The sequence below is a fragment of the Anas platyrhynchos genome, chromosome 3, assembly GCF_047663525.1.
Source record: "Anas platyrhynchos isolate ZD024472 breed Pekin duck chromosome 3, IASCAAS_PekinDuck_T2T, whole genome shotgun sequence".
NCBI classification, from domain to species: Eukaryota; Metazoa; Chordata; class Aves; order Anseriformes; family Anatidae; genus Anas; species Anas platyrhynchos.
Window position 1 is genome coordinate 98,028,468 of NC_092589.1, and position 27,015 is coordinate 98,055,482.

General features: G+C 37.1%; 1 protein-coding gene across 2 annotated transcripts in view; it reads left to right on the top strand.

Moving 5' to 3' along the window:
* The window catches only part of CSMD1 (CUB and Sushi multiple domains 1), a 1,163,917-nt gene that overhangs the window by 891,677 nt on the left and 245,225 nt on the right, over positions 1 to 27,015 (top strand). For both annotated transcript variants that reach the window (XM_038176472.2, XM_038176473.2), the window contains exons 18-21: positions 3,356 to 3,544; positions 5,951 to 6,067; positions 9,510 to 9,725; positions 11,314 to 11,502. In XM_038176472.2, the coding sequence (XP_038032400.1) occupies positions 3,356 to 3,544; positions 5,951 to 6,067; positions 9,510 to 9,725; positions 11,314 to 11,502 (711 nt within the window). The remainder of the gene's footprint in view (positions 1 to 3,355; positions 3,545 to 5,950; positions 6,068 to 9,509; positions 9,726 to 11,313; positions 11,503 to 27,015) is intronic.

The following is a 27,015-nucleotide window of genomic DNA, read 5'->3' on the forward strand; positions in this document are numbered from 1 at the left end:
AGGCAGCAGACTTCCCTACGGGTAGGGTCAGGCCGACAAATAGGGCCCTCTGTTCCCCTAAGGATAGAGTCTCCCACAACAATCACTCTCCTGTCTTTCTTGGTGGAGGCAGTCCTGATGCGTGGAGTCGACCTCCTCGCCCTAGGCATCCTCCTGGGAACACTTGCTACCTCTTCCTCAGTTACTGGTCTGTCAATCTCCAGGGCCTCAAACCTGTTTTGTAAGGGCACCTGGGAAGGTGGGGTCGGAAGAGGAGGTCATCGCCTGCGATGTCGAGCAGGGACCTGTTTCCATTCCTCCTCAACTCCCAGATCCCCTCCCTCTGCCCGACGGCGACTGGGCAGGGTGTCCACCCCCATTTGGGGTGTCTCACCTCGATACCTCTCCTTGAGGCCCTGCAGGGAGTTGCTCCACAAGTCTATCTCCCGCTCACACTCCCTGATGGCCCTCAACCTCTCCACCTCCTCCTTGAGCTCCGCCACCATGCAGATCAGGTCATCCACCTGCTCGCACCTCACGCACGCAGTGTCTCTGCCTCCCGCCGATGGCAGCAGCAGGCTCTGACACTCCCTGCATCCGGTGACCTGAACCGCTGCATTCTTTAACGGGCAGTCGGTCTGGGTGTGTACCGACCTCCTGGAGAGCCCACCGTGCCTGGTGGAGACCATTATCACCTAGCTAACGACTGTCGTTAAGAGGTGTTCCTGTGGGCAGGGGGTTGCTCTCCGCCCTTCCTGCTCGCCCTGCCTGCGCTAACTGCCGCGCTAACTGCCGCGCCACTCCCCTCTGACGCGCCACGCCCTGTTCGCCTAGCTCCTGGTCCCTCGCGCTCCCTAGGGGCTGCTTTTGAACGGCCGGGGAGGGGGCGCTGCTGGCTCCGCCTTCGCCTCGTCAGCCTCCCTCACGAGGGCTGCCGGGTCCTGGCGGCTCCCTGAAGTCGGCTCGATGCCGGAAAATTAGCCCTGCCTGGCCCGATCCCCCGCTCCGCTGCAGAACGCGTCTGCCCCTGGAGCCGATCGCCTCGGCAAATGGCAAATGGCAAATGTCAATATTGACAGAGTGAAGTTTTTAAGGATGCTTGCTCGTATTTTTCAATTATTCAGTGAGGTGCAACATCTGTTTTGATTGTATTTTTCAGTTAGCTTTGGGTTGTGTGTTATGTTCCTTTGAAAAGAGAATTCTACACTATATTAAATTATAGTGTAGAATATTATCTGCCGAAGTCATTCTTACTGCTACATGAATGAATTGAAAGGAGCATTTTTTGAGGGAGCTACTCCTCCCTGCTCTTCTTGGGAAGTACTGCAGTATGTAGGGTGGGAGAAGAAAAACATGCATTTCCACAGATTTTAATATTTATTCATCCAATTGTTATAAATAGTATTAAATCAACCTTTTCAATCCCCGGTCCCACGATTTATCACTATGATGTCAAGATTTCTCATTTATAGTTTAAGATTGTCTTTTTGTAGTCAGGACTCTCAGAACTGTCAGTTATTAAGTGTGTCTTGTGTTATCTCCCATTAAGGAAAAAATCTTTGTCCAAAGAAGCAAATAAAAATAACTTATTTTCAGCTATAGGTGTTTGCTAAACATTAAATACTGAATATTTTCCCTTCAGAATGAAGTTCTGTTGCCTGAGCTAACTTCATTATTTGTACATCACCTTTATTTCAAGCCAGAAGTTGCAAGTTGCTAGGGTAGCCACATTTTCTGGTCACTTTGCAAAAACCTGAAAAGTTACAGTTTAGTTTCAAAATGAAACCAATAGGAGTTTACGTGACTCAGAATCCCAAAGCAGTTGACGTGTTGGGTAAAGGTTGAAGGATGCTCAAACAGGAAGGAATTTTAAGTGTGCTGCTGTGGACTTCCATCTACTGTAACATACCTCAAAACACTAAATATAGTTTGTCTCAAAAAAATAATGTTTATTAAAGTTAAAATTTCATCCACAATCAATATTTATTTAGGCCACATACACTGCAGAATATTGTAGACATAAAAAGGTTCTTTGATTCTGTATTAAGCCTTTTAAGGCAGGTGAAGGGAATCTGGCTTCCCTTCTGCAATGTACTGTATGCATTAAGAACCTGCAGTCAAGACTAAAAGAAACATTTAGAATTTAAGGAGGTACCTTATGGGAGGGATACCTCATGAAAACTAAATCATAAGCTTTCAAATCTGAATTCATAACTGAAAAAATAGCTGAAGGGTACAGGGAATATTACTCTGAGAAAGGTAGAATCATTATTTATGTTATTTTTGATTGTAGTCCTGCTTCCAACCCTCATATCCATAATTCTAAAACCTTTACTTTATGCCCTAATAAATCAGTCTTTTCCTTATTTTTTTAATGCTTCTACTTAATTACTAAGGTCATGTGGTAGTCCTGGAAAAATAATGAACTTCCATTTGATGTAAAGTTTTTTTATTTATTTTTATTTTTATTTTTATTTTGGTCCTTGTTCAGTGTGTAGCTTCAGGTTTATTTGTCATACACTTTTCAAAGTTTTCTATAGGACATAATTACTAAACACTTCTGTCACATAAGCAGTTATGCAACTGTATAAGCTATGTTCATTATCTTTCCATTTTTGATGCATTGGATTGTATGTGTAAGATATAACAAGTGGTTTCTGAGTTCATCCATTACAGGTTTTTGATACTGTGCTTTTTGCTAAGTCAAATAACCATTACTCCAACAGAAAAAAATTGTGTTGTCCCACAGTATCAGAAATGTAATAGATGAAAGTGAATAATTAAGTATTATTTATATATGATACTGTATGTTAGGAAAAGGTTCTTCACCGAGAAGGTAGTTGAGCACTGGAACAAGCTGCCCAGGGAAGTGGTCATGGCACCAAGCCTGCTGGAGCTCAAGAAGCCTTTGGACAGAGCTGTCAGACATGTGGTCTGATTTTTGGGTGGTTGGTCCTGTATGGAGCCAGGAGTTGGACTCAATGACCCCTGTGAGTCCCTTCCATCTCAGGATATTCTATGATTGTATGAAAAGACAAAGTTGTGTATCAATACTTTGAACCTTTATATCTTCCTGTAGTTGCAGATGTTCAGTGCACACATTGGCTTTTTTTTTTTCATTGTTTGATCAAATATACAGCTCAAATTTTTTTTCCTTCTTAATTTGGGCTTCTCCGTTCTGTGAGATTGAAAATTGAAAAGCTGCTCTTCAAAGAAACAGTCCTTTATATCCCACACCAGTGCTCAGGCAATGCTAAGAGGTGTCTTTTGGGGACCATTTCTTCCTTCTGTCTTACTCATTTAGCATTCTGTTTATGATTTTTCATGTTTACTATCTGAAAAAGGGGAGGAAATAAATTAAACCTGTGTATTTCAGGTGTTACTCTGGAATCAGATTCCTGCCTTGACCCAGGGATTCCTGTGAATGGCCATCGCCATGGTAACAACTTTAATATCCGCTCTACAGTAACTTTTAGCTGTGATCCAGGATATACCCTGAGTGATGAAGAACCACTCATATGTGAACGAAACCATCAGTGGAATCATGCATTACCCAGCTGTGACGGTAAGTGTCAAGTTCTTCAGGTGGCATCTTTAAAGTCCAACAAACTTAATCTCTTATTTTCAAGATCTAATTAAACCTATTATTATGACTAACTACCTTCAATCACAGCAAGATCCATATTTTTAAAAATTATTTTATTGTTAATAAAAACAATACTTCACATCTCTGTATCAACTTTCAAATACTGAAAATGATCAGTGAAATTTACAGGTATATATATATTAATTATGTTTCTATATATAGAAACATTACAAGTCTGCAGTTTAGTAACTTCAGAAAATGCAAGACATTGCAAAGTTGGGGAACAATAAAACTATATTTAGAGCTCTATTTTTTATGTGCTTCTAAAATGTCTAGTGTTAGTCGTTGACAAAAGTGGTAAAACTGGAAAATGGGTATGCATGTGCTCTTGTTATTGTAGGAAGGCAAGTTTCTCTTTATAGGTGGGTAGAAATGGGTTTATCTTGATTAGAAAAGTAGTAGAAATACTGTAGTAGAAATGTTTTGGGAGATATGCAATAGGAAGCTGTCCACATCTTTCTTAAAAAAAAATAAAAAAATAGTAAATGCTGAACTACATGTATACTAGCAAATATGTCTGTGTTCTTTTTATCATTGGATTTTTTCTAAGTTGTTTTTTTGTATGAACTACATAGTCAACTCATTTTTTCATGGAATGTTTATATAGTTGCTTCAAAATCCCTCTAATAGAAACAACAGAAAATGATATCCAAATGTAGCAAAGTATGTCAATAGGAATTGAACCCAGTGTACCTGCAATTCTCTGTAAGCTCCTTTTTTTAAAACTTTCTTATAAATTTTCTTATCTTCTTCCTTCTAATTATTAAATGGTTACCTGTTATATCCTGTTTGCTTTGGTCAGGCTTCTTTCTTGTTAATATATAACTGTGGCAAAAGTTCAGTGTATGAAGATCCAAGCCCACATCAACAAAGGTCCTCGCTTTAGTAAATTACTTACATAAGTGAATTTTTAACTCCCTTTTTCAGGTCCAAGGTTTCCATTAATTACAGTAGAATGTCAGAGACTAAAGTTAGAGTTAGATTCAACAAAGTATTTCAGCTTCTAACTTTGTTTTTAATTATTTAACCCCCTCCCCCCTATTTAATGTCTTCTTTCACTGACAAATATTTTTCTTCCTTCCGTATTGTTTACAGAATAGCAAGGATTTTGAATGAGTTCATATTAGAGTTCATTAAGAATGTGTTATCTATATTAACTTTACTTATTAAGTAATATTACTAACCATACATTTACTGTGGTTTTATCCATTCATTCTCCTTCATGCTTAGGTGTGGTAGTATATTTATGCAGGCAAAACCAGGCTAAAACATTTCTTCTACTTATTTTTAAACATATGTATAAAATACATAAATTCAAAATAAATAAACTTTAACAAACACCTTAGTCTGATAAGAAATGAAAACAGAACCATAGTCATAATGCTACCATTATAGGTGTGCATACATGTATGTGCGTAGAACTTCTGAAAGTGTATTGCACTATTTGTCATGTATATTTGCTATCTAGTTCATGACAAGGTTTATCCTTCTGTGTGAAGACTAAAAGCATCTTAATGCTTTATTGATGTATTTTAAAATACTCAGTTTGTTAAAATTTGAAAGAGCATATAAAGCTGGACAGCAACAGATGAAAGAAATGAACAGCCATGCTGTATTTATGAGATAGTGAGTAATTCAGCAATGCAAATCTTTATTTTACTTTAATTAATTTACCATGCAAATTTGATCAGCCTAGTTTAGCAAAATGCTTATATGCATAAAATTTTTCTAGCATAGTTCTTGTGTCTTTCAAAATGCTTATGTGAACCTGTGAGAGTTCTTGTGAGAATACTTGTGTGAACCTTATTTTTTTTCCCTGAATGTCACAAAAGAAATCAAATAGCAAAAACGCTTTTCTATTCTTCAAAGAAAAATACATACTTTTTCTTATATTTTTTGATGAAAACAGAATTAAATACTTAACTATAGTCCATATACTTAAGTATATAGTCCAAGAAAAATAACTGTAAGATATATGATTTCTGAGTTAGTTCACAATAAATAAATAAATAAATTAATCTACTTAAATACTGCTACAATAGGAATTTGTATGTTCTGGAACATGGATTTACTTATTTTGGGATCCCGACAACTAACAGAAGAGGTTGTAGAGGAAAAATAAAATTTTGTTAAAAGACTACTTTAAGAATAAACAAATTGTTGTCAAACATGAATGTCATGGCTTCAGACAAATTAACTTCCTAATTTAATACTTGACCCTATTTTTCAATTTTTGTAGTTTAAAAAGTGAACTTTTACTTTTTTTCAATTATAAACAGTACAACTTCTGTTTGTTTTTTTTTGTTTGTTTGTTTTTCTATTAAGCACTATGTGGCGGATACATTCATGGGAAGAGTGGAACTATTCTTTCTCCAGGTTTTCCTGATTTTTATCCAAACTCTTTAAACTGTACTTGGACTATTGAAGTGTCACATGGCAAGGGTAAGAATCTAATATGAATTGCATATTTATATGTAATCTCTGTGTTTTATAAATTCAAACGAGCAAAATGTCATTTATGAATCCACTTAAATCATTGTTTTCTGCCGTTCTTTTGAGGAAGCTTAATTTCACAAAATGAATGCCTCCAAATGTTGTAATCTTTTTAATTTGTGTTTATTTTGGAAAATAAATGCTCTTTTTGCGGTGACCTGGGGTGATGTGTTTTAGTTTCTCTTAGAAAAACTGGCAGAAAGTATAAGAGCCAAAATATATGAAAATAATATTGTTGCTTGTTAAATAAAACTAGAAAACTAAGTGAAAATTTCCAGGGCCTTATTGGTTGCTCTTCTCCAATATTAATCATGAAACAGTAGATTTGATCTGTGTATTAAAAACCTTAGATTTCAGACTCAAATCACGAAGCTTAAAAGCTTAAATTATTAAAAAATAATTATCTTTATGTTGTATACACAGTGGTGTAACATTTGGGTGTGCTTAGCTGCTTATTCATTGGGGAAATGGATAAAAGTAGCAAGGTAAATGAATAAATAAATAAATATTAGGAAGTATAGATGATGCTATATATCACTGAATCAAAATATAATGAAAATATTCATCTATCAACCTTCTATGGCAAGAAAAGTCTTTGTTATGTGTGATATTAGTCTGAGCGGTATGTTGGAAGTTTCTACTATTCAAAATTTTACAGACTGTTTTTCTTATTTAATGCTTTCATGGCATTTTCAAATTTGAAGTATGTGAGAAGATTTTCTAAGAAGACTGTTGCTCCCTACAGTAAATAATCATATTTTAAAAGTTAAGTGTAATGGAAAATTCAATTCATTGCTGGACTGGAAGTTGGCAATTGGAAAAACAGTCGCATCCTGAGTAGCGACCTAGCTAATGTGAACCTGTATATATTGAAGACTGTACATAAAACTTGTGTCATCTTGGTCCTTGTGTATAGGCACTTGCTGGAGTTCAGAGTAAAAAGCAAAATTGTATCTGAGGAAATGAAAAAAACAAAGCATGAATACAAAACCAGCCTGGCTCAACAGAGAATTGTGGCTTGAGCTAAGGAGAAAAAAGAGGGTTTATAATCTTTGGAAAATTGGGCAGGCCACTAAGGAGGACTATAAGGATGTAGCGAGGCTGTGCAGGGACAAGATTAGGAAGGCCAAAGCTCATCTGGAGCTCAATCTGGCTACTGCTGTTAAAGATAACAAAAAACGCTTTTATAAATACATCAACACCAAAAGGAGGAGTAGGGAGAATCTCCATCCTTTACTGGATGCGGGGGGAAACTTAGTTACAAGAGATGAGGAAAAGGCGGAGGTGCTTAATGCCTTCTTTGCCTCAGTCTTTAGCGGCAAAACTGGTTGCTCTCTGGATACCCAGTACCCAGAACTGGTGGAAGGGGACGGGGAGCAGGATGTGGCCCTCACCATCCACGAAGAACTGGTTGGTGACCTGCTACGGCACTTGGATGTGCACAAATCGATGGGGCCGGATGGGATCCACCCGAGGGTACTGAGAGAACTGGCAGAGGAGCTGGCCAAGCCCCTATCCATCATTTATCAGCAGTCCTGGCTGTCGGGGGAGGTCCCAGCTGACTGGCGACTAGCAAATGTGACGCCCATCTACAAGAAGGGCCGGAGGGCAGACCCGGGGAACTACAGGCCGGTCAGTTTGACCTCAGTACCAGGGAAGCTCATGGAGCAGATCCTCTTGGGAGTCATCATGCGGCACTTGAAGGGCAAGCAGGCGATCAGGCCCAGCCAGCATGGGTTTATGGAAGGCAGGTCCTGCTTGACGAACCTGATCTCCTTCTACGACAAAGTGACGCGCTGGGTGGACGAGGGAAAGGCTGTGGATGTGGTCTACCTTGACTTCAGCAAGGCTTTTGACACCGTCTCCCACAGCATTCTCCTCAAGAAACTGGCTGCTCTTGGCTTGGACTGGCGCACGCATCGTTGGGTTAGAAACTGGCTGGATAGCCGGGCCCAAAGAGTTGTGGTAAATGGAGCCAAGTCCAGTTGGAGGCCAGTCACTAGTGGCGTCCCCCAGGGCTCGGTGCTGGGGCCGGTCCTCTTTAACATCTTCATCAATGATCTGGATGACGGCATTGAGTGCACCCTCAGTAAGTTCGCAGATGACACCAAGCTAGGTGCGTGTGTCGATCTGCTCGAGGGTAGGAAGGCTCTGCAGGAGGATCTGGATAGGCTGCACCGATGGGCTGAGGTCAACTGTATGAAGTTCAACAAGGCCAAGTGCCGGGTCCTGCACCTGGGGCGCAATAACCCCAAGCAGAACTACAGGCTGGGAGAGGAATTGTTGGAGAGCTGCCAGGCAGAGAAGGACCTGGGAGTGATGGTGGACAGTCGGCTGAATATGAGCCAGCAGTGTGCTCAGGTGGCCAAGAAGGCCAACGGCATCCTGGCTTGTATCAGAAACACTGTGACCAGCAGGCCTAGGGAGGTGATCGTCCCCCTGTACTCGGCTCTGGTGAGGCCGCACCTCGAGTACTGTGTTCAGTTTTGGGCCCCTCGCTACAAGAAGGACATCGAGGTGCTTGAGCGGGTCCAGAGAAGGGCGACGAAGCTGGTGAGGGGCCTGGAGAGCAAGTCCTATGAGGAGCGGCTGAAGGAGCTGGGCTTGTTCAGCCTAAAGAAGAGGAGGCTCAGGGGTGACCTTATTGCTATGTATAAGTACATTAAAGGAGGCTGTAGAGAGGTGGGGGTTGGCCTGTTCTCCCATGTGCCTGGTGACAGGACGAGGGGGAATGGGCTAAAGTTACGCCAGGGGAGTTTTAGGTTAGATGTTAGGAAGAATTTCTTTACTGAAAGGGTTGTGAGGCACTGGAACGGGCTGCCCAGGGAGGTGGTGGAGTCACCATCCCTGGAAGTCTTCAAAAGACGTTTAGATGTAGAGCTTAGGGATATGGTTTAGTGGGGACTGTTAGTGTTAGGTTAGAGGTTGGACTCGATGATCTTGAGGTCTCTTCCAACCTAGAAATTCTGTGATTCTGTGATTCTGTGAAAAATATAACTGATTATTAAAGTAGGACTCCTAATTTAATAGTGAGATGGTGATAGAGATTAGAAATAAAAGAGATACAGAAGCTTGAGTAAGCTCTGTACAATAAAAGTTTAGATTTTCAGAGTGCTATATACAAATAACATTGAATCCTATGAATTATTTTACCGGAGTTGATGATTTATGGTGAGCTAAACAAACACCCCAGTGCACAAAATGATTGGTTGAGTCTATTTGCTTTCTGGAATTTGTGTTCTCTGAATTTCAGGTTTTGATTCCATGTCTGACTTTTTCTAAAAATCTTCCTGTATCATTTAAGTTTTACTTTTTTTGTGAACTAAATAACGAAATAGAAAAAAAATCCTGTTAAATCCTTTTATTTTCTTCCTTTTTAATATGTTTAAAGGTGTACATTTGGTTTTTCATACCTTTCATCTTGAGAGCTCTCATGACTACTTGCTCATAACTGAAGATGGCAGCTTCACAGAACCAGTAGCCAGGTTAACTGGCTCAGTCTTACCCCCTACTATTAAAGCTGGCCTCTTTGGAAATTTTACTGCACAGCTTCGATTTATATCTGATTTTTCAATTTCTTATGAAGGCTTCAACATTACATTTTCAGGTAAGATATGGTATGATGCTGATGACCATCAGTGAAAAGATCTTGTTTGACTAGTATATCTTCCATGTAACTGTGAATTCTTTGTTAAGCGTATCTGAGTGATGTTTGTGTATCATAGAATTATAAAAACAATTTGTATCAGAAGGAACTTCAGCAGGTGATTGAAACCAACCTGCTCTTAAGCTGGATCAGGTATGAGATCAGACCAGGTTGCTGATGGTTTTATGAAGAAGGATCTTGAAAACTTCCAGGGATAAAGACTGCACTACTTCTCTGGAAAACATGTTTTTACTTGCATCCAGTTGGAAACAGTTTTATTAAGTATTTCAACTTATGCTTATTGTCCATCATCTTCCCACCACCTGGGGAAAGTGAATAGCACTTACATGCTCTTCATTCCATGCTGCAACGCAAATATATATATATTTTAATCTAATGTATAAAATAAATATGTAGCAATAATTTGATAACAATAAATAATACAAATATTATGTTAGTATTATATAATATTAGTTATATAATATATTAATTATAGAATATTAATATCAAATGATATTACTATTACTATTATTATTATACCAACAAAAATAATAAATCAAAAATAATGATTAATTATTCCTATGATATAGAGACAACAATATATACAGGACAAAGTACAAAGTAGTTCCATATCCAGTACTAAGGGATAGAGAAAGACAGCCTTTCTTTTTTTTTTTTTTTTTTTTTGATTCCCAGTTTCTTTTAAGGGTAAAACAAACTGAAAGCTGTATTATGATATTACTATATCATCTCCTCTGAGAATAATAATTCCAGGACAGGTATTGTTCTGTATACATGTACTGTCAGTTAAACACATTATTTAAGTAATGCTGAAAAAAAACAATTACACACTTTAGGAAGCATTTGAGGACTTCAGTTTTACTACTTTTTATTTCTTTATATTCCTATAGATTTGCAAATTCTGTGAAATTATTCCTGATTCATAGTTAAAAAAGATAAAATAAATTCAGACACTCTGAGACTTAAAATATATATATATACTTAATTTCAGTTAGGTGACACTTGTTTGATTTCTAAAAGGCATGCAAATAGAGTTTGTTAGTGAAAGAGTATAGCTTTACTTGAAAAACAGAAGTACATTTTTTGAAAATGTGGTCATATGTCTTTTTATTCACCTGACATTTCATTTGATTTTTTGTCAGATTTTCTTCATACATAATGAATTTTTAAACTGTAAGTCTCACTTCTAAAACTGTTTGGGAGTTCAGATCAAATGAACCAAGAATAATATAGAGGATGTAATTAAAGAAAATTATAGTAAACCAGTGAGAGTACAAACTGATTATAGCCCTTCGAAATTAGGAAAATAAATGTAGTGTAGGTGGTACACAATAGATACATAATTACTGTATATATGGCCATAATAAAAATATAGAAACGGTGCTATTTTAAATAGAGAAAATAGCTCTGAAATACACGTTTTTCAAGTGATGCATACTGAAAAATGTAACTCATTTGACAAGGTTTTTTTCTTCCCCATGTGAACAACTTGTCCAATATATTACATACTATGTTTTATTGTCTGCAGAATATGATCTGGAACCATGTGATGATCCTGGTGTTCCTGCCTTCAGCAGGCGAATTGGCTTTCAGTTTGGTGTTGGAGATTCCTTGATCTTTTCTTGTTTCCCTGGATATCGCTTGGAAGGTGCTAATAAACTTACCTGTCTGGGTGGTGGTCGGCGTGTATGGAGTGCACCTCTGCCAAGGTGTGTGGGTAGGTGGTCACATGCTTTCATTTCATTCATCAAGTCGTTATTAGCGCATGGCATGTTTCAGAATATTGGGTGGAGAACAAAGCACTTGGGTTGAAAAGATTGATCCCCAAGCTGTAGAAACTTTAGTCAGTGCAAGACAAGTACTCCATGTCTTTTTTTTTTTTTTTTTTTTTTTTTTTTACCTAGAGAGCAAAAAGAAGAAAGAGGAATACTAAGAACCATGATAGAAAGTAATGTCAGAATGTCTTGTGAGATAAAATGTTAATTGAACTGTATGTGCCCTTATTAAGATACAAATTTCAGGGTAAAGAAACAATGTTTAGAGCTCTTAGGTGAGAACAGCCTTTAAACAGTACCCAAAGGATTTTAAGGGCGTTTATTATTGTAAATCTAAACTTTTTTTTTCCACAGTTTATAAGCTATACACTGTATTACAATATTTATGTATTTACAATAGTAAAGTGTAATTTTTAAATTAATGCACTGTTGTTAAAAATCATAACTATAAGCTCAAAGTGGGTAAATAGGTCTTTTTTGTGAGCAGTGTTGGGACTGGATTTTATAAAATTTGTACAGTTGCTGTAGTTGATTTGATGAGATTTTTATTACCAGTATATGAGTGAATCTGATAGCTACTATTGACGTAAGACTTCTGAAATGTCAAATACTTTCACACACCTACCTGTAAATGGATTGCATTAAGAGCGCTATTTAAATAAAATTTTATTTCATTAAGGGAGACACTCACCTTTGGCATGATTGCTTTGCTTATTATAAAAGCACATATATCTATATCTGAAAAAAGCTGTAAGTCCTACATTGTAAATACTCATAGAATACATATATGTAGTTTTTTCTGGCAAAAAGGAAAGTATTTGTAATTATATTTTAATGACCTGGGCTCATTAAACCAATTAGAGAGAAGCCAACATTGCATGGCATTTACCATTTAAATATATATACACACACACATATATATTTATATATATTACAAATATATATATTATATTATAAATATATTTAATATATATAATATATTTCATATATATAATATATGTGTGTGTGTGAGTATATATACACATTTAATTTAAGTCTTAGGCTATTTTCAGCTAGCTTCTTAACGCTGTTTGACTATGAACGGTGGCTAACCAAGTGCACATCATCATATATCAATTTAAAATGTACAAATTTCACTGTAAGGATATTCACATACTCACCTTGAATGTACCATTTTAGTTTTCCTGATTTTTAAGAGTACTCTGCCATTCTGTAGCTGTCAGAAATATATATCAGAAATATACCTGAAGGTATTTCTGATACTCCATTTAGATCTTTGTCTATTTACATTCTTAACACCAGTTAGTGAGGTTGCAGCCCTCCAAATAAGGAAGTCATCCAGCGAGAAAAATATTTTCTAAAAATAATTCTTCAGCCACCCTTATGATCAATCAAAAGAGGAGTTAAAGCTATAAATGCAGGAAATCAGAGTACTAAAAGAGATCTTTCAGGAAGGAATGATACAACTAAGTAAAATACAAGGAAAGACACTCTGCCAAGCAGCTTAGTGGAACTGACGTGGAAATTGGCAGTAAGTGCCCTTCAGTTCAAGCTACTTTCATACTTTTCTCAGCACCAAGGATGTTTACAGAGGTCTTATTTCTTGTTGCTATGACACCTAAAACATTAAGGATAAAGATATCCTCTTATCTTGATGCGTAGTTCACACAAAGACAACTTCCTTCTCAAAAGGGGGAGAAGAAAATACTTGCCCTGATATCTGCTGGCTTTACAGCATACATTCAGAAATTAAATCTAGTCTTAACTCAGTGGCACAAAGTTGCAAGTACATTACTGGGTTCAATAGTCTCTAGAGTATTTCTTCCTCATTATCATTTCCACACTGTCCAAACTCATCGGCATGCTATATACACACCCGGCTTTATATATCAACATTTTTTTTAGGTCTTTTTAGGACATATGGTAATATTTACTTTAATGACTCTTTTAATCAGATTCGGGATAAAAGGCCTTCAAATTTAATTGAATTTAATTTATAGACTAAACATTTACCCAAACAAATACTGATTTCTCTCGCAGAATGTGTACTCAGACATCTGCTGGTAAAGAAAAAAAAAAAACAAAACACATAAACCATCAGAACTTCCAAAGCTATTGACTTTCACCCTTCTATATCCAAGTAAGTAATTTCAAATCTTTCCTTCAGGGTTCATCTCTAATATATTCTGAAATTTTCATGGTTAGAGAACCATTTGTGCTTTTTCTTCATTTCTTCTCCTTTAAAGAGTCATTTTTCAGGTAAGGCAAAAGCAGAGCTTGTGAGTTCTCGTTAGCCTAACATCATGACCCTGTCATTTTTAGTCAAAGACTTTGAGTCCCATAAGGATAGCAATATCATAATTTTCACTGGACTTCTTTCCATGCTGTGAAGGACCTGGATCTTCAAAGGTTTTTATCTGAGTGACTGGAAGTTGGTTGGTTCTCAGAATAAGGCAAAATCCATTCTTTAGTAAGGAACCTGCTTTTACACAGCAAAAAGAACACTGCCAGGTCTACATGTATCTACAAAATCACAAAGAAGTTCATAAATAGGTGTCCATGTACATCTTATTTCCCGATGTCAGCCCTTTCTCTCTTATCCTTGTTTACATTCTGAACTTTCAATTACAATGATTTTAGTGTTTATCTCAGCCATGTATCTCAAGTGGTTATATAGCATTATTCTAGCTCATAACAATCAGTTTTGAAAACTAGCTAGAATTTCCATCTTGGTCATCACTCTATTTCCGTGTCCTCCAGTAGGACCTCTCCCTTCTGGCTTGAAAGCATTTTGTGCCTCCAGCCACCTACTTAAACTATAATTACGGATGAAAAGAGCCTTGCTGTTTATAATTAAAAAGTGTGGAGGAGATTCAAGGCCTTAGGGTTGACTCCCTTGTTACTGCTTAAAGAACAGACATGATAATTACCCAAAGTGGTGCCCAATTTCCTCATCTTGGAAGATTAAAATTCTTCTTCATTTTTTTTTCTCTCTTACAGCTGTTGTTGTGGGTTAACCCCAGTAGGCAGATAAGCCCCCCACAGCTGCTTACTCAATTCCCACCAGTGGGATGAAGGAGAGAATCAGAAGAGGAGAAGTGAGAAAATGTATGGGTTGAGACAAAGAGAGTTTAATATGTAAAGCAAAAGTTGCATGTGCAAGCAAAATAAGATAAGGAATTCGTTCACTATTTCCTATTGCCAGGCAGATGTTTAGCAATTTTGAGGAAAGCAGGGCTTCATCACACTTAATAGTTACTTGGGAAGTAACTCCAAACTCCAAGGTCCCCCTTCCTCCTTCTTTCTTCTTAACCCCAGCTTTTATTGCTGAGCACATCATGTGGTATGGGATATCCCTTTGCTCATCTGGGGGAAGCTGTCCTGGTTGTGTCCCCTCCCAGCTTCTTGGGAATCCACAGTTTACTTGCAGATGGAGCATCATGGGAAGCAGAGAAGGGGTTGGCTCTGTGTAAGCACTGCTCAGCAATAGCAAAACATCACTGTTTTATCGACACTTCTTTTCTTAAATCTAAAGCATGGCATTATATGAGTCTTTACAAAGAAAATCAACTCTATTTCAGCCCAAACCAGTACATTTGTGGAACACTTTCTCCTGTGAAAACAACTCTCCATGCTTCATCTGTCTGCTGAATCCTCTGAGTTTAAATTGTCATGATGTGACTTTTCAGGAGGATCCCTTGCTTTCCACCCCTCAAACTAACTGTAGAAAGACTGGGATTGCCTAACTCCTCACAGAAATTTTCACATTCTGCATTCTTTTTTTAAAAAGAAAGGTCGTGGAGTCATCCATAAATAAATACCATTTTCTGTAAGAACTCACTCAAAAGCACTCCAGTAAAAATGATGGTTTCTCTGTCAAATGTACTAGTAGTTGATATCTGCAGATGGTACACTTCAATCAATTTTTGCACAAGAGTACTAAGTATTTCCAAGATTTCTACATAGAATCATTGCATTTGGAAGAGCTGTCCTGTGATTTTTACTTATCTAGTGACTCTGAAAAGACTCCAAGAATCCTACAGCAAGGACTTTCTGTAGTTACCCACCGTATAAAGGACACAGACAGTCTTTTGAAGGAAAAAGATTGTCTGGCTACCTTTATGTAATTGTTCTTTCAGATACATCGTCTAAAAGTGCATTCATAGTGTCCTCTTCCACTTCTTTCCTCAAAGTTTAGTGTAGCTGAGAGGAATGTCAGATTGAGGGAAATGGAGAGAAATACTCTGCTTCTGTGTAATTTTGTGTGATGCACAGAATTAATAGAAAAAGGAGTGCGTCCCTATAGATACTGTCAAGGTGAAAATACTCCCCTAGCAATCCTGGCACAGGACTACTAGGAAAACACATGTGCACTTACTTTGTCTTGAAGAAGAAATATCACTGAAGTAACCCATATCTTTAGGTTTGGTAGTACTGACCAAAAGGTGGTTTTGTACTGCTTTGAAACAGCTGGTTACCTGTAAGTTTGTCAATATTGCTACCTGGCACATTGCTATACTAGGTATGTTTGTCTATGTGTTGTATGTTTAATTTTCCAAATTTACTTCTGAATTAATTTAATTATTGTATAAAACGACCTCTGTGTTTGTTGGTATCCCTTTATGTGGGTAAAAAACAAGCTACTGGAATACAGACAAGCTTCCCTGATTATCTTTTGTCTAGTTGAGATTTAGGAAGAGAAAACAATAATCTTCCTTTCCTCCTTTGTTGACATCTCATCTTGTATTATTATTTGTTGTTTTGTTGTTAGGATTGCTTTAATTATTATTCCACTGTTTTCCAGAAACAAATGTATATATTTCAAAAACATTCATTTGATTACTAATTGTGGTTACGAATGGTTATTGACACTACTTCACATATATAATTTATTCCAATTTTATCACTCATTTTTACATAGTTAAAAATGTATATATACATTTATATTTATTCTGTGGCTGTGTGAAGAGAACTGCCCAATGATGTGGATACATATTCTTCACAATTACTCTTCCTGCAATAGCTCTTTTTTTCTCTGGCTATAATTATACAATTCTGTTACAGTTTCATTTACATTTCACAGTTGACTATTTTTTCTTGAGGCCATACACAGCTTTTAGTGAGTTAGTCCCCCTAGAGTACAGAGCCAAGAGTAATGCTCCTAGGCAGTTATGCTCTTCTGCTTATCTCCAAAAATATGCCAACCTCAGGAACTTGGTGAATACTGGGGTCCCGAAATGAGGTGGAATGTCTCCTAAATCTTTTGATTCCAAGACTAAAGTCTGCCTAGGGGAGACCATAACAATCAGGTTTTTGACCACTGTCTTACATCAATTTTTAAACAGGAACCACACAAGTTGTCTGGGAAATATGTTACTAAGACAGATTTCCTACATCTCATCTAGAAAACCAGGACTATGCTTTTAATCATACTTTTCTTACTTTTCAGTTTGCTTTAAGTCAAATTAGTCAGGAGCTTTCTAACATACTGTACTGTAAATTTGCTCTATTGTTAAAAAAGGAATTGGAAGACTCAGAGAAAACATTTCTGTAAGTGATTTCATTTTTTAGTTGAATATAGCAATTCAATGAACCAATAACACTAGATGTAGATCTAGAATCCAGAAAATATTCCGTTATCTCTCCCCCACAACTCCCCCCCACACACTCCCTAGAAAATACATTCTTCCAGCTCAGTGTCATCATCCATAGATTTCACTGTCACATTGCAGTGCAGAATTCTTTCCCTGGATCTCATGAATTTTATATTTTCTTCTGCACACTGGCAAAGCTTTGTCAGCACTGCGAGAAAGTTAGATGATGCTCAGCTTCTCTTCTTGAATATCAGTGGCAAGTATCTTCTCAGACTTGGCAGGGGGATAGGATATAAGCCAAAGCAGAAATGTGATATCAAACAAGAGATACCCAGTGAGTATACACATTTCCAGATATAGGTGGCTGGTGAGTAGTTTTGAATCCATTAATCTGATGTACACTTAAATCATCTCCTAAGTACTTTTTGAAATGTGACTTTATTATTTACAGTGATCCTCTGACAGGTAAGGAATGAGCCTTTGAATTTTGGTATTCTCTTTTGGTGTGTCATGAAATTCTGAAAGAGGTGAGACATTTCATTCTTTCCTTCCTACTCTCCAAAGATCTCCTATCCACTGATTATTGAAGGCAATGGATGGCTGTACAGATCTTTACAGTGGCAGGTGCAGTGCCTGAGTGTAGGAACTTTCTCTTTTTACAAAAGACATCTCAGAAATTTCTAGTCCACCCTGCTTGATTTGTTTTGAGGAATATAATGCAATGTTTATGAGATCGCAGAAGATAGAGGTTTGATCTAAAACAAGTTTAGGTAAAAAACAATAAATTCAGTTTGTCCCATATTCTGTCTGCAACTTTAATTGCAAAATTGAAGCAGTTGCAAAAGTATATATTTTTTTGTAACTTCAGTGATGTGAATGACCTTTACCTAGCCTCTCTACTCAGCATTGTGGCTGAAAAGCTACCCTTATTATAAGAGATGGTTGGTTTCTGCTGCTCATAAAGAAGATAAATAAGACAAATAACTTATCACATTAGTCACCTCTTCTAGAATTTAGGCATTAGGTCATCGCATGATAATGGTTAGGAAACTTTGACTTAGTCCTTCAACTCCCCTTTCCTAGATTGTCTTAACATTAATTTCCATTCTGTTACTTGATTTACATGCTGCTTCTGTCTACTTGCCTGGTTTTCCCTGTTCAGTCGCCCTAGGAAATGGTGATAAATTTTACGTAGGATATATCATGAAAATATTATCTCTACAGTGTTTTGTTCAATTCAAAGTAGGCTTTCATGGTAGGCACTGCATAGAGTTTAAGCATAACATATTAATAAACTCGGTTTAAAGAGGTTATGTTTTTTGTTTTTTGTTTGTTTTCTTTTTTTGGTTGTTATTGTTTCCTCTTCTCTCCTCTCCCTTTTTAACTTGCATTGCTTCCCTGTCCCCCATTAACCATTTCAATTGTATAGAGTATTCCTGAAACAAGCTGTGACAAACTTCAAGAATTAAGATGAAAACAACAGCTACTAATATTTCCATTTCATACTTAAGTGGTGTTGCTCCTTTATTAAATTTTACATGGCACTTGATTTTTAATGGTGCATTATACTTTGAGTAAAATACTCACTGAGGTATTGTTCACTGATATTCACATTAATATCATGTTAATTTATCATGTTCAGTTGTTATAGTAAATAACACAGGAATAATTAATGATAGGGTGCTAAAATAAATTGTTGACACCTTAAGAAGTTGTTTCTTTTTAACAGCTTAGTTAGTATTAATTGCAAAATCAGCAATTATAATTAAGATACTTTGTCATGTTGTAGCATTGATTTAATTTCCATGGAGACTAAAGCATAAGTGGGGACCTTGTTAGCCTGGATAGTAATGGGGATTTCTTTGAGACCTTTGAGATCTGGTGTTCATTGTTTTCTTTAAATTTTCTGTAGCATAAAATTTGAATTTTAGTTCACCTTTGAAAAGTCAAACTAAGTCTGAAAACTGCTATGGATTTTTAGCTAGTGTTTAGGCAAAGAGAGCCCTCATTTAAGGTATGTTTGGCTGTTCATGAGCAGAAAATTTTACAGCATTAGTATTTGAATATATAAATCTTTAGATTATATTAAGGTTCTGCGCGTATCCAAGATCCACTGTATTTAGGAACTCTGTATTTAACTGCTGTCATACTTCAATTGTTAAATTTATAGGTGACATAAATTTAAGTTTTTAAATTTATAGGGACATGCTGGAGCACGTCCAGAGGAGGGCAACCAAGATGGTGAAGGGTGTTTAGGGAATGGATCTTATGAGAAGTGGTTGAGGGAGCTGCAGTTATTTAACCTACAGAAAATGAGGCTCAGGGAAGACCTTATCACTCTCTACAACAACCTCAAAAGTGGTTATAGGGAGGTGAGGATCATTTTTTTTCCCAAGCATCAAGTGATGGGACAAAGGGAAATGGCCTCAAGTTACACCAGGGGAAGTTATATTGGATATTAGAAAAACAAATTTCTTTACTGAAAAGGTTGGAAAGCATTGGAACAGGCTGCCCAGGGAAGTGGTTGAGTCACCATCTCTAGAGGCATTTAAGACACACAGATGTGGTGCTTGGGGACATGATTTAGTGGTAGACTAGGCAGTGCTAGGTTAAGGGTTGGACTTGATCCTAGAGGTCTTTTCTAACCTAAATGATTGTATGATTCTATGATTTCCACATCACACAACATAGTAAAGCTTTCTAGCTTTTTTATAATGTCTTAGGAGTGACATGAGGGCCATAGCTGACGATCTACCTTGATTTGAAATCTATCTTCAGGGGAAAAAAAAAAAAAAAAGATAAGGATAGAGAAAGAAAAAGGAAAGTCAGTCCTTAGGCAGCAGCTGGGAAAAGGAAGGGCAGTCACCACACTAATACTTCTCCAATAAAGAGTGTGGCAAAAATGATGATTATAGTAATGACGAAGAAGCCAACATTTTCTTGCTTTCTCAGTAATACACTTCTATGTCTCTTGAAGACCCACTCAAGCTCTGTAGGTAGTTTATGATGCTGTTAGCCCTGAATAAGGTGGTGGAAGCTGTTGCAATGAATAGCATGTGCATTCCAAACTGATTAGTAGTTAAGCTTTGTGTGTATATTATTGTGCAGCATCGATTGCATCTTAAAAAGAAACAAAAACACTACCTGCTCATATTTACTAGGCTTTATTCCAATACAAACTTACAAGCTAAAAGCCACCAGGCTGGGAGTGATGCAAACAAGCTAAAAGCAACAGGACAAATGAGTGAGAAGTGGGGTAAGAACAATATGGTTTAAATGTCCATGGCAGCCGCTTTTCAGGAGAAACCCAGCAATAACAGTGATTCAGAATTCACCAGTGCTAGGTAAAAGCAAGAGCAGCGCATAGGTGTCCTGCACAGGGCTTACAGGTGAAAGAGTGACTGAAGAACTGGAAATGAAAGGTATTACAGAAGTTAGGTCGCTGTGCAGCAGAGGTCCTGTGCAAATTTCACGTGCACCTTGTGGATGTGGCATTCCAGTTAATCAGAAGCTGCATCTCCCTGCACTGCACCTGAGTTTGTACATGAAACTGTGCTTGAGTGTAGTCATGTTGTGTCTATATCTAAGTCATATGCACAGCTATGGGCTTTAGAGACCTATCAGGCAATGCCTGTGGAGAAAACCTAACTTCTTGCTTTTATATGAAGATAGATCATATAATGGCAGGTTCCACTTCATCCACGATCCCTTTGCCCTTGTGATAATGTTGGATGATCATCCTACTGGGTAACAATATTGTCCTATAAAAATGCAAAGAAGCATCAACTGTCTGAGCTCAACTTGTTCTCATTTTATGGACTGCTGCATCATTTTGTAAATACAAAGATATTCTGCACTCAGTAGAAGAGCAGAAAAGACTTTAAACTGACAATATACTACTTTTATTTGATCTCTGCATTGAAGAGATGTTTAAAATCCTGTCAAACCTTTTAGCAAGATGTATGGAAGAATAATGAAGTTAACTTTTCCATTAAATAAAGTTGTTACATTTTTACATGAACTGTATTTCAACGCATATAAAGAGTCCCTGAATTTTGTTTGTTTTATAGAGTCTGTGTTCATACTCAGGAAGTGTTCAATGATTTTCAAAAAAAAATCTACTTTCTACAGTTTCCTTTTATCCTATTTCAAGACAGACAATAAAAGAAAAAAGATACTTATGTAAATGGAATTTAAGTGAGTTTATTAGGCAGAAGAACAAAGAATGGGGTCAAGTGTCTATGCCAGGCAGATTGCTCTCACTGCAAGAGAATAAAAGAACAGCTTAATAAGGTAGCTTTTTCCAGTCTGCTGCAGTTCTCAACAAGGTTATAATAGACTACTCAGAAAACAGTGGAAATAAGGCATATGGTTTCTCCTTTAAAACCTTTTGCCTATGGTTATAGGTAGTATACACTGATTAATAGTATACCTACAGGATACTGAGGTATTTTGGATTTCATAATATATAAAATTAACTTTAAAAAACACTGAAGGTCCAAAAGTTGTAGTAATGAATAAGTTTAATCTGCTTTTATCTGGTTGTCACATCCTGAAAAAGAGATTCAATGTTATATTGAATTTTTCTTAAAAGTTTAAGTGGTCTTGGCTTTTACATGCTGCCATTTGGCAGATGTTTATGGTTTGGCAGATTTGAAAAGTGAGAAACCTGAATTGGAACCAGTAACTTATATATGCAGAGCAAGTTTAGTTTTGGTATATGCTAGTTTTAGTGATGTAATAAGCCATTTAGATGTGATGACAATAACTTTTTACTCAACTAGTAACCAAGCTATGTAGAAAGTTTGGAAGTCTGGATTTTAGAGAATCTATTCTTCTTTTAGATACAAAAGCACAAACACCTGTAGCACTGTGAGCACATTTTAATTTAAATTAGCTACTTGAAATTAGTATGCATTACAATTCAACTCAAACACAATTTTGGTGAATAAATAATAGCATATCCTTAAAGAAGGTCATTAACTCCTGCTCTTCGTCCTCAGCTAAGAACACACAGCTATTCACTGAAGACATCAGAAAAATATCTCCTGTACTTAAAAAATAGGTGCTTGATGTTTAGTGTTTTATAATGGTAATCTTCCTTCCTTTCTATCTGAATATTTCTTTTGTAGTTCTCAAATTAGGGAATTATATTAGCTGTGATAGTTAATGTGAGTTAACACAATTCTTATCCAGATTAAATAATGTTTCATATTTAAATCTTCACTTTTTATTTATAGCCTATTCTCAATTAAACAGACCCCTTCAATATAAAAACAGATCTCTTAATTTTATGAACTCTGTCAGAGCACAGTAGGTGCTATTTTATGTTATTTCTGCAAGAATGTACTTTTCCTCCCTCAACCTCAAAAGAATTGTCCAAGAGTTATGAGTTACGACAACTCCCTTATGTCTTTTCTAGCTTAAGAGGTCTCTCCTATACTTTTGAATGGAAGTTTTTTTTTCCCCCCATTTCTTTCCATATAATTCTTACAGTTTCCTTTGTCTATTTTTGCTTAAAACAGACTTCTGATAAATCTCATGAGTTACCCATTTTTTGGCTTTTTCCACAAAACATATTTATAATACATAAGAAAATGGAGGTAGATTTTAGGTTAAAGTAACAAATAGGTCTTTTCTGTTTAATCTGAAGATTTAGGTGCCACTGGCCATATTGATAATAAAAAACGTAAACAGTTACCATTAAAAAAAAGATTACTAGAGCAAAAAAGAATAGTAAGAAAGAAACATGTGTACATGTTTACAGCCAACAAAACAGCAGAAAAAAAGCTCCAGAAATATAAGAAACTGTCCCTAGCCCTGAAAAAGACTACACCTTACATGCCTACTCCTGCTGTTTTCAGATACTTACTGGCACAGGGAATTCAGATGATACATTTCCCCTAAACCCTGCTCCATCACTCTAACACCAAGGTTAGAACTTGGATAATATTTGACATACATGAAAGGCATAAGGTCACATTCACAGTAAATCCCATAATTCTGTGAAACTGAAAAAATCAGAAGAGACCTAGAACCACAAAGCAAACATGCAAAGTAATGTTTGGATCTTATGGATCTTCCTATCCATAAGTATGCTCTAAACATTACTCACCTGAAGAAGAGCTGCATGCAGTAAAGGTACCTACTACTATACAGTTTGCTTTACTCTGAAAGATCCTACTAGTTGTTACCTCAAAAAGGCATGCTTACCTCTCTCAACATAGAAACACCCCAGCCCATACACTCTGACCCACTTAAAGAAGCCTGCAAGGGGCTGAAAGAAAAACTGAAGGAAAAACAAAACACCTCCAAAGCACCACCCAGGTAGAAAGAGCTCTCTGGTGGGACACCTGCAGCTTATATATCATTAGGCCCACCTGGCACCCAAACAATCACCTGGGAAAGGGGCAGGGCAAAGAAAAAAAAGTGGAAGTCAAGCAAGATGAGCAGCAGCTGTATTGTTTTTGTTTGTCTGGCTTAGCTCAACAGTGTGCAAAGCACAGCACAGAGAACTGCACTGTTTTTAGAAGCAATGATTCCCATGCCTTCTGCTTCAGCTTTGAATATTGAAAGGGCAACATGACCAAGTAAGTAACTGAAACTATTTCAACTGGAATTAGCTCAAACTTTTATTCGAGCTTTCTTTACACTCATGGTAGATGAAGACATCTCTATGTCAATTCTCTTAGATTTATAGCTGCTGTTAGCAATGTTAATCATAATCTCCTTTTGAATCTGAACAGTCTTGTAAAAGGATTGCTTAAGGCTGGCTGCCCATGTTTTTCTTTTGGTGGCCTTTAGGTTCATCGTTTACCTTTTTCAGAGAACATTCACGCAGATAAAGACCAGGCAAGGTTATGGTTGGTCTTAATGAAATTAAGTACTATGAAAAGTGGGAAAAATTACTGGGAAAACTTACTGAGAAAGTTTAATACCAGCAAGCTAATGCAAGTGGTAAAAATTGTTTTAAATACATTCACTTTCAGTGGGATTTGTGGAATAAAGGGAAAGATAGGGATAAAAAAATGAAGCTTCCCTTAACATGGAGAATGTTGGTTTTCCCAGCTGTGTAAAATGTCATCAGCGTAAGCTTCTCACTTCCCCATGGTCTTATTGATTTTTAATGAGGTTGTTTTAACTTTTACTGTCTTATATAATATGCAAAACTAAGCACATGATTGCTATTCAGGAGATTAGTGGTTTTATTTTATTTATTTATTTTTTTAATTATTATTATTTTTTCCTCTCCTCTGGTCTCTGTGATTAAGTCTTCTGCAAGGAGCTGTACTGTTTGTGTGTCCATCATGGATATGACCTTCTCTTTTTGTTTCCTGTAGAAATAAAATCAAGTATTTTACCCCAAGCACTGCTACAGGCTGGGAAATAAGTGGTTAGAAAGCTGCCTGGCAGAGAAGGACGTGGGAGTATTGGTTGATAGTCGACTGAATATGAGCCAGCAGTGTGCTCAGGTGGCCAAGAAGGCCAACAGCATCCTGGCTTGTATAAGAAGCAGTGTGGCCAGCAGGTCTAGGGAAGTGATTGTCCCCCTGTACTCTGCTCTCGTGAGGCCACACCTCGAGTACTGTGTTCAGTTTTGGGCCCTTCACTACATGGAGGTGCTCGAGAGAGTCCAGAGAAGGGTGATGAAGCTGTTGAGGGATCTGGAGAACACATCCTACGAGGAGCGGCTGAGGGAGCTGGGTTTGTTCAGCCTGGAGAAGAGGAGGCTCAGGGATGACCTTATCACTCTCTATAGGTACCTTAAAGGAGGCTGTAGTGAGGTGGGGGTTGGCCTGTTCTCCCATGTGCCTGGTGACAGGACGAGGGGGAATGGGCTTAAGTTGCGCCAGGGGAGTTTTAGGTTGGATGTTAGGAAGAACTTCTTTACCGAAAGGGTTGTTAGACATTGGAACAGGCTGCCCAGGGAAGTGGTGGAGTTACTATCCCTGGAGGTCTTTAAAAGACGTTTAGATGTAGAGCTTAGGGATATGGTTTAGTGGAGGACCTGTTGGTGTTAGGTCAGAGGTTGGACTAGGTGATCTTGGAGGTCTCTTCCAACCTAGATGATTCTCTGTGTGTGTGTAAGTGCTACATCTGTGTTACAGCATTTTTTGAAGTTTATCATATGCAGATATTTATTAAATTGTACTCATATACACACCATTATACTAATTTAACACATCATATAATCTCACAAAGAGCAGTATGAAATATGTTGTTGTTGTTTTTTTTTTTTTTAAAGGATACAGCTGGAGGACCTAGTCCTGAAAATACTATCTACATAGAACACAGCAATTCAGTGCTTAATAAATGAATATACAAGCAGAAATGTTTGTTTTTTTTTTTTTTTTTTTTTTTCATACGTAGGGAACGTAAGAAATATTTTCTATTTCATTTGTATGGGCTGGGGAAGCAGATCATTCTCCTGGGGAGTGGGCAAAAGGAATCCGTAAGGTGTTGAAGTAAAATAGTGTTGTGAAAGACAGTGGAAGTCCTCTGCAGGGAAGAAGCAAAGAGCTCTTTCAGAATCATCTGATAAGATTTCTCTGTTTAACTGGAGGTGCTAAAACCAGTACTTACTCATAAAGCACATGTGCTAGATAAAGAACATTGCATTAAATATTTCAGAAGTGATTGGCTTTTTTTTTTCTTTTTTTTTCATTTTGCATAAAGAATTAAAGATTTCTTGGAAGTAATGAAAATGGAAGTGAACATGAGTATGTTTTTCAAGTCTACTAGTTTGGTAGTCACAGGGCAACAGTGAATGGGTCACTTCAAAATATTATTTCCTGACTGTTTAATGCATGAATTTCCTTGAAGTATTCCTCTTCCCTGTTTAATGCCCTACCCATTATGCTAAAGAGGTTAGCCAACATTTGCTCATTTTCTAATTAATTTGTCTGAATTAGAAGTTGTAGGAGATGCATGTTTGGTTTCCCAGAGGCAGAAAAGTGAATTGAATTTTGGTGTCATACATTCTGACTACATGTGTTAATTACTATATGATATATATATATATTTTTTTTAACGGTACCCTCTGTTGTAGATATTTTAAAACAAAACAAACAAAAAACCCACATGGAGTTTCCTGTATTGCTCAGTAGAATACTAGGGCCTAAAAGGGGAGAGATGCCTTTTGACTGAGTACCTTTTTCCTGTTGACATGAGCTTCATATTGTTCATGGATGCTGTTCAGATTTTCTAAACCCTCATCCAGTTCTGGATTCCAGTGTGCAGGAATGGTTATAAAAATATTTGGTTGAAGTCCTTAGGGCATAAGGCACTTGACTTTCTTCCCAAAAGTCAATTACAAAAAGAGTTATGTATGCACATGTACACACATACACACACAAATGTGTAGAGATATATATATATCACCATATGTAGTAGTATCCCATATTTGAGAGATCCTTTACCAAAGAGGTATCATAGTATCTAGTTCATTTGTCAGTTTTCTAATATTCTTTGCAACATTTAAACAATATAAAATGACTTTAGACTGCCCCACAAAGGAACAGTTCATCTGTCTGAGGTTTGGGGGCAGTGGCTAACTTTCAGTGCTCTTCTGCCTATCAAATATACTGCAGCTCATGGTCAAAGTAACCTAAGGAAGAGCCATACTTTAAAATATAAATTGATCTCTAATTTACATGTTAAACCAAGAATCCTGAGCCTGATCCTTTTTGATTTCCTTCTTCACCTTGCCCAAGGAGAGCCCAAATGTAGAGCAGAAAGAAGACTCTGTGACTATTTCCTTCCTAAATTCCTTTCTTCTCTCTTTTAATCTTTCCTTCCCGCTTTCCCCCATTTCATGCATTCCTTCCAGTTTCCCTCTCCTTCTGCTTCTTCCTTCCTTTC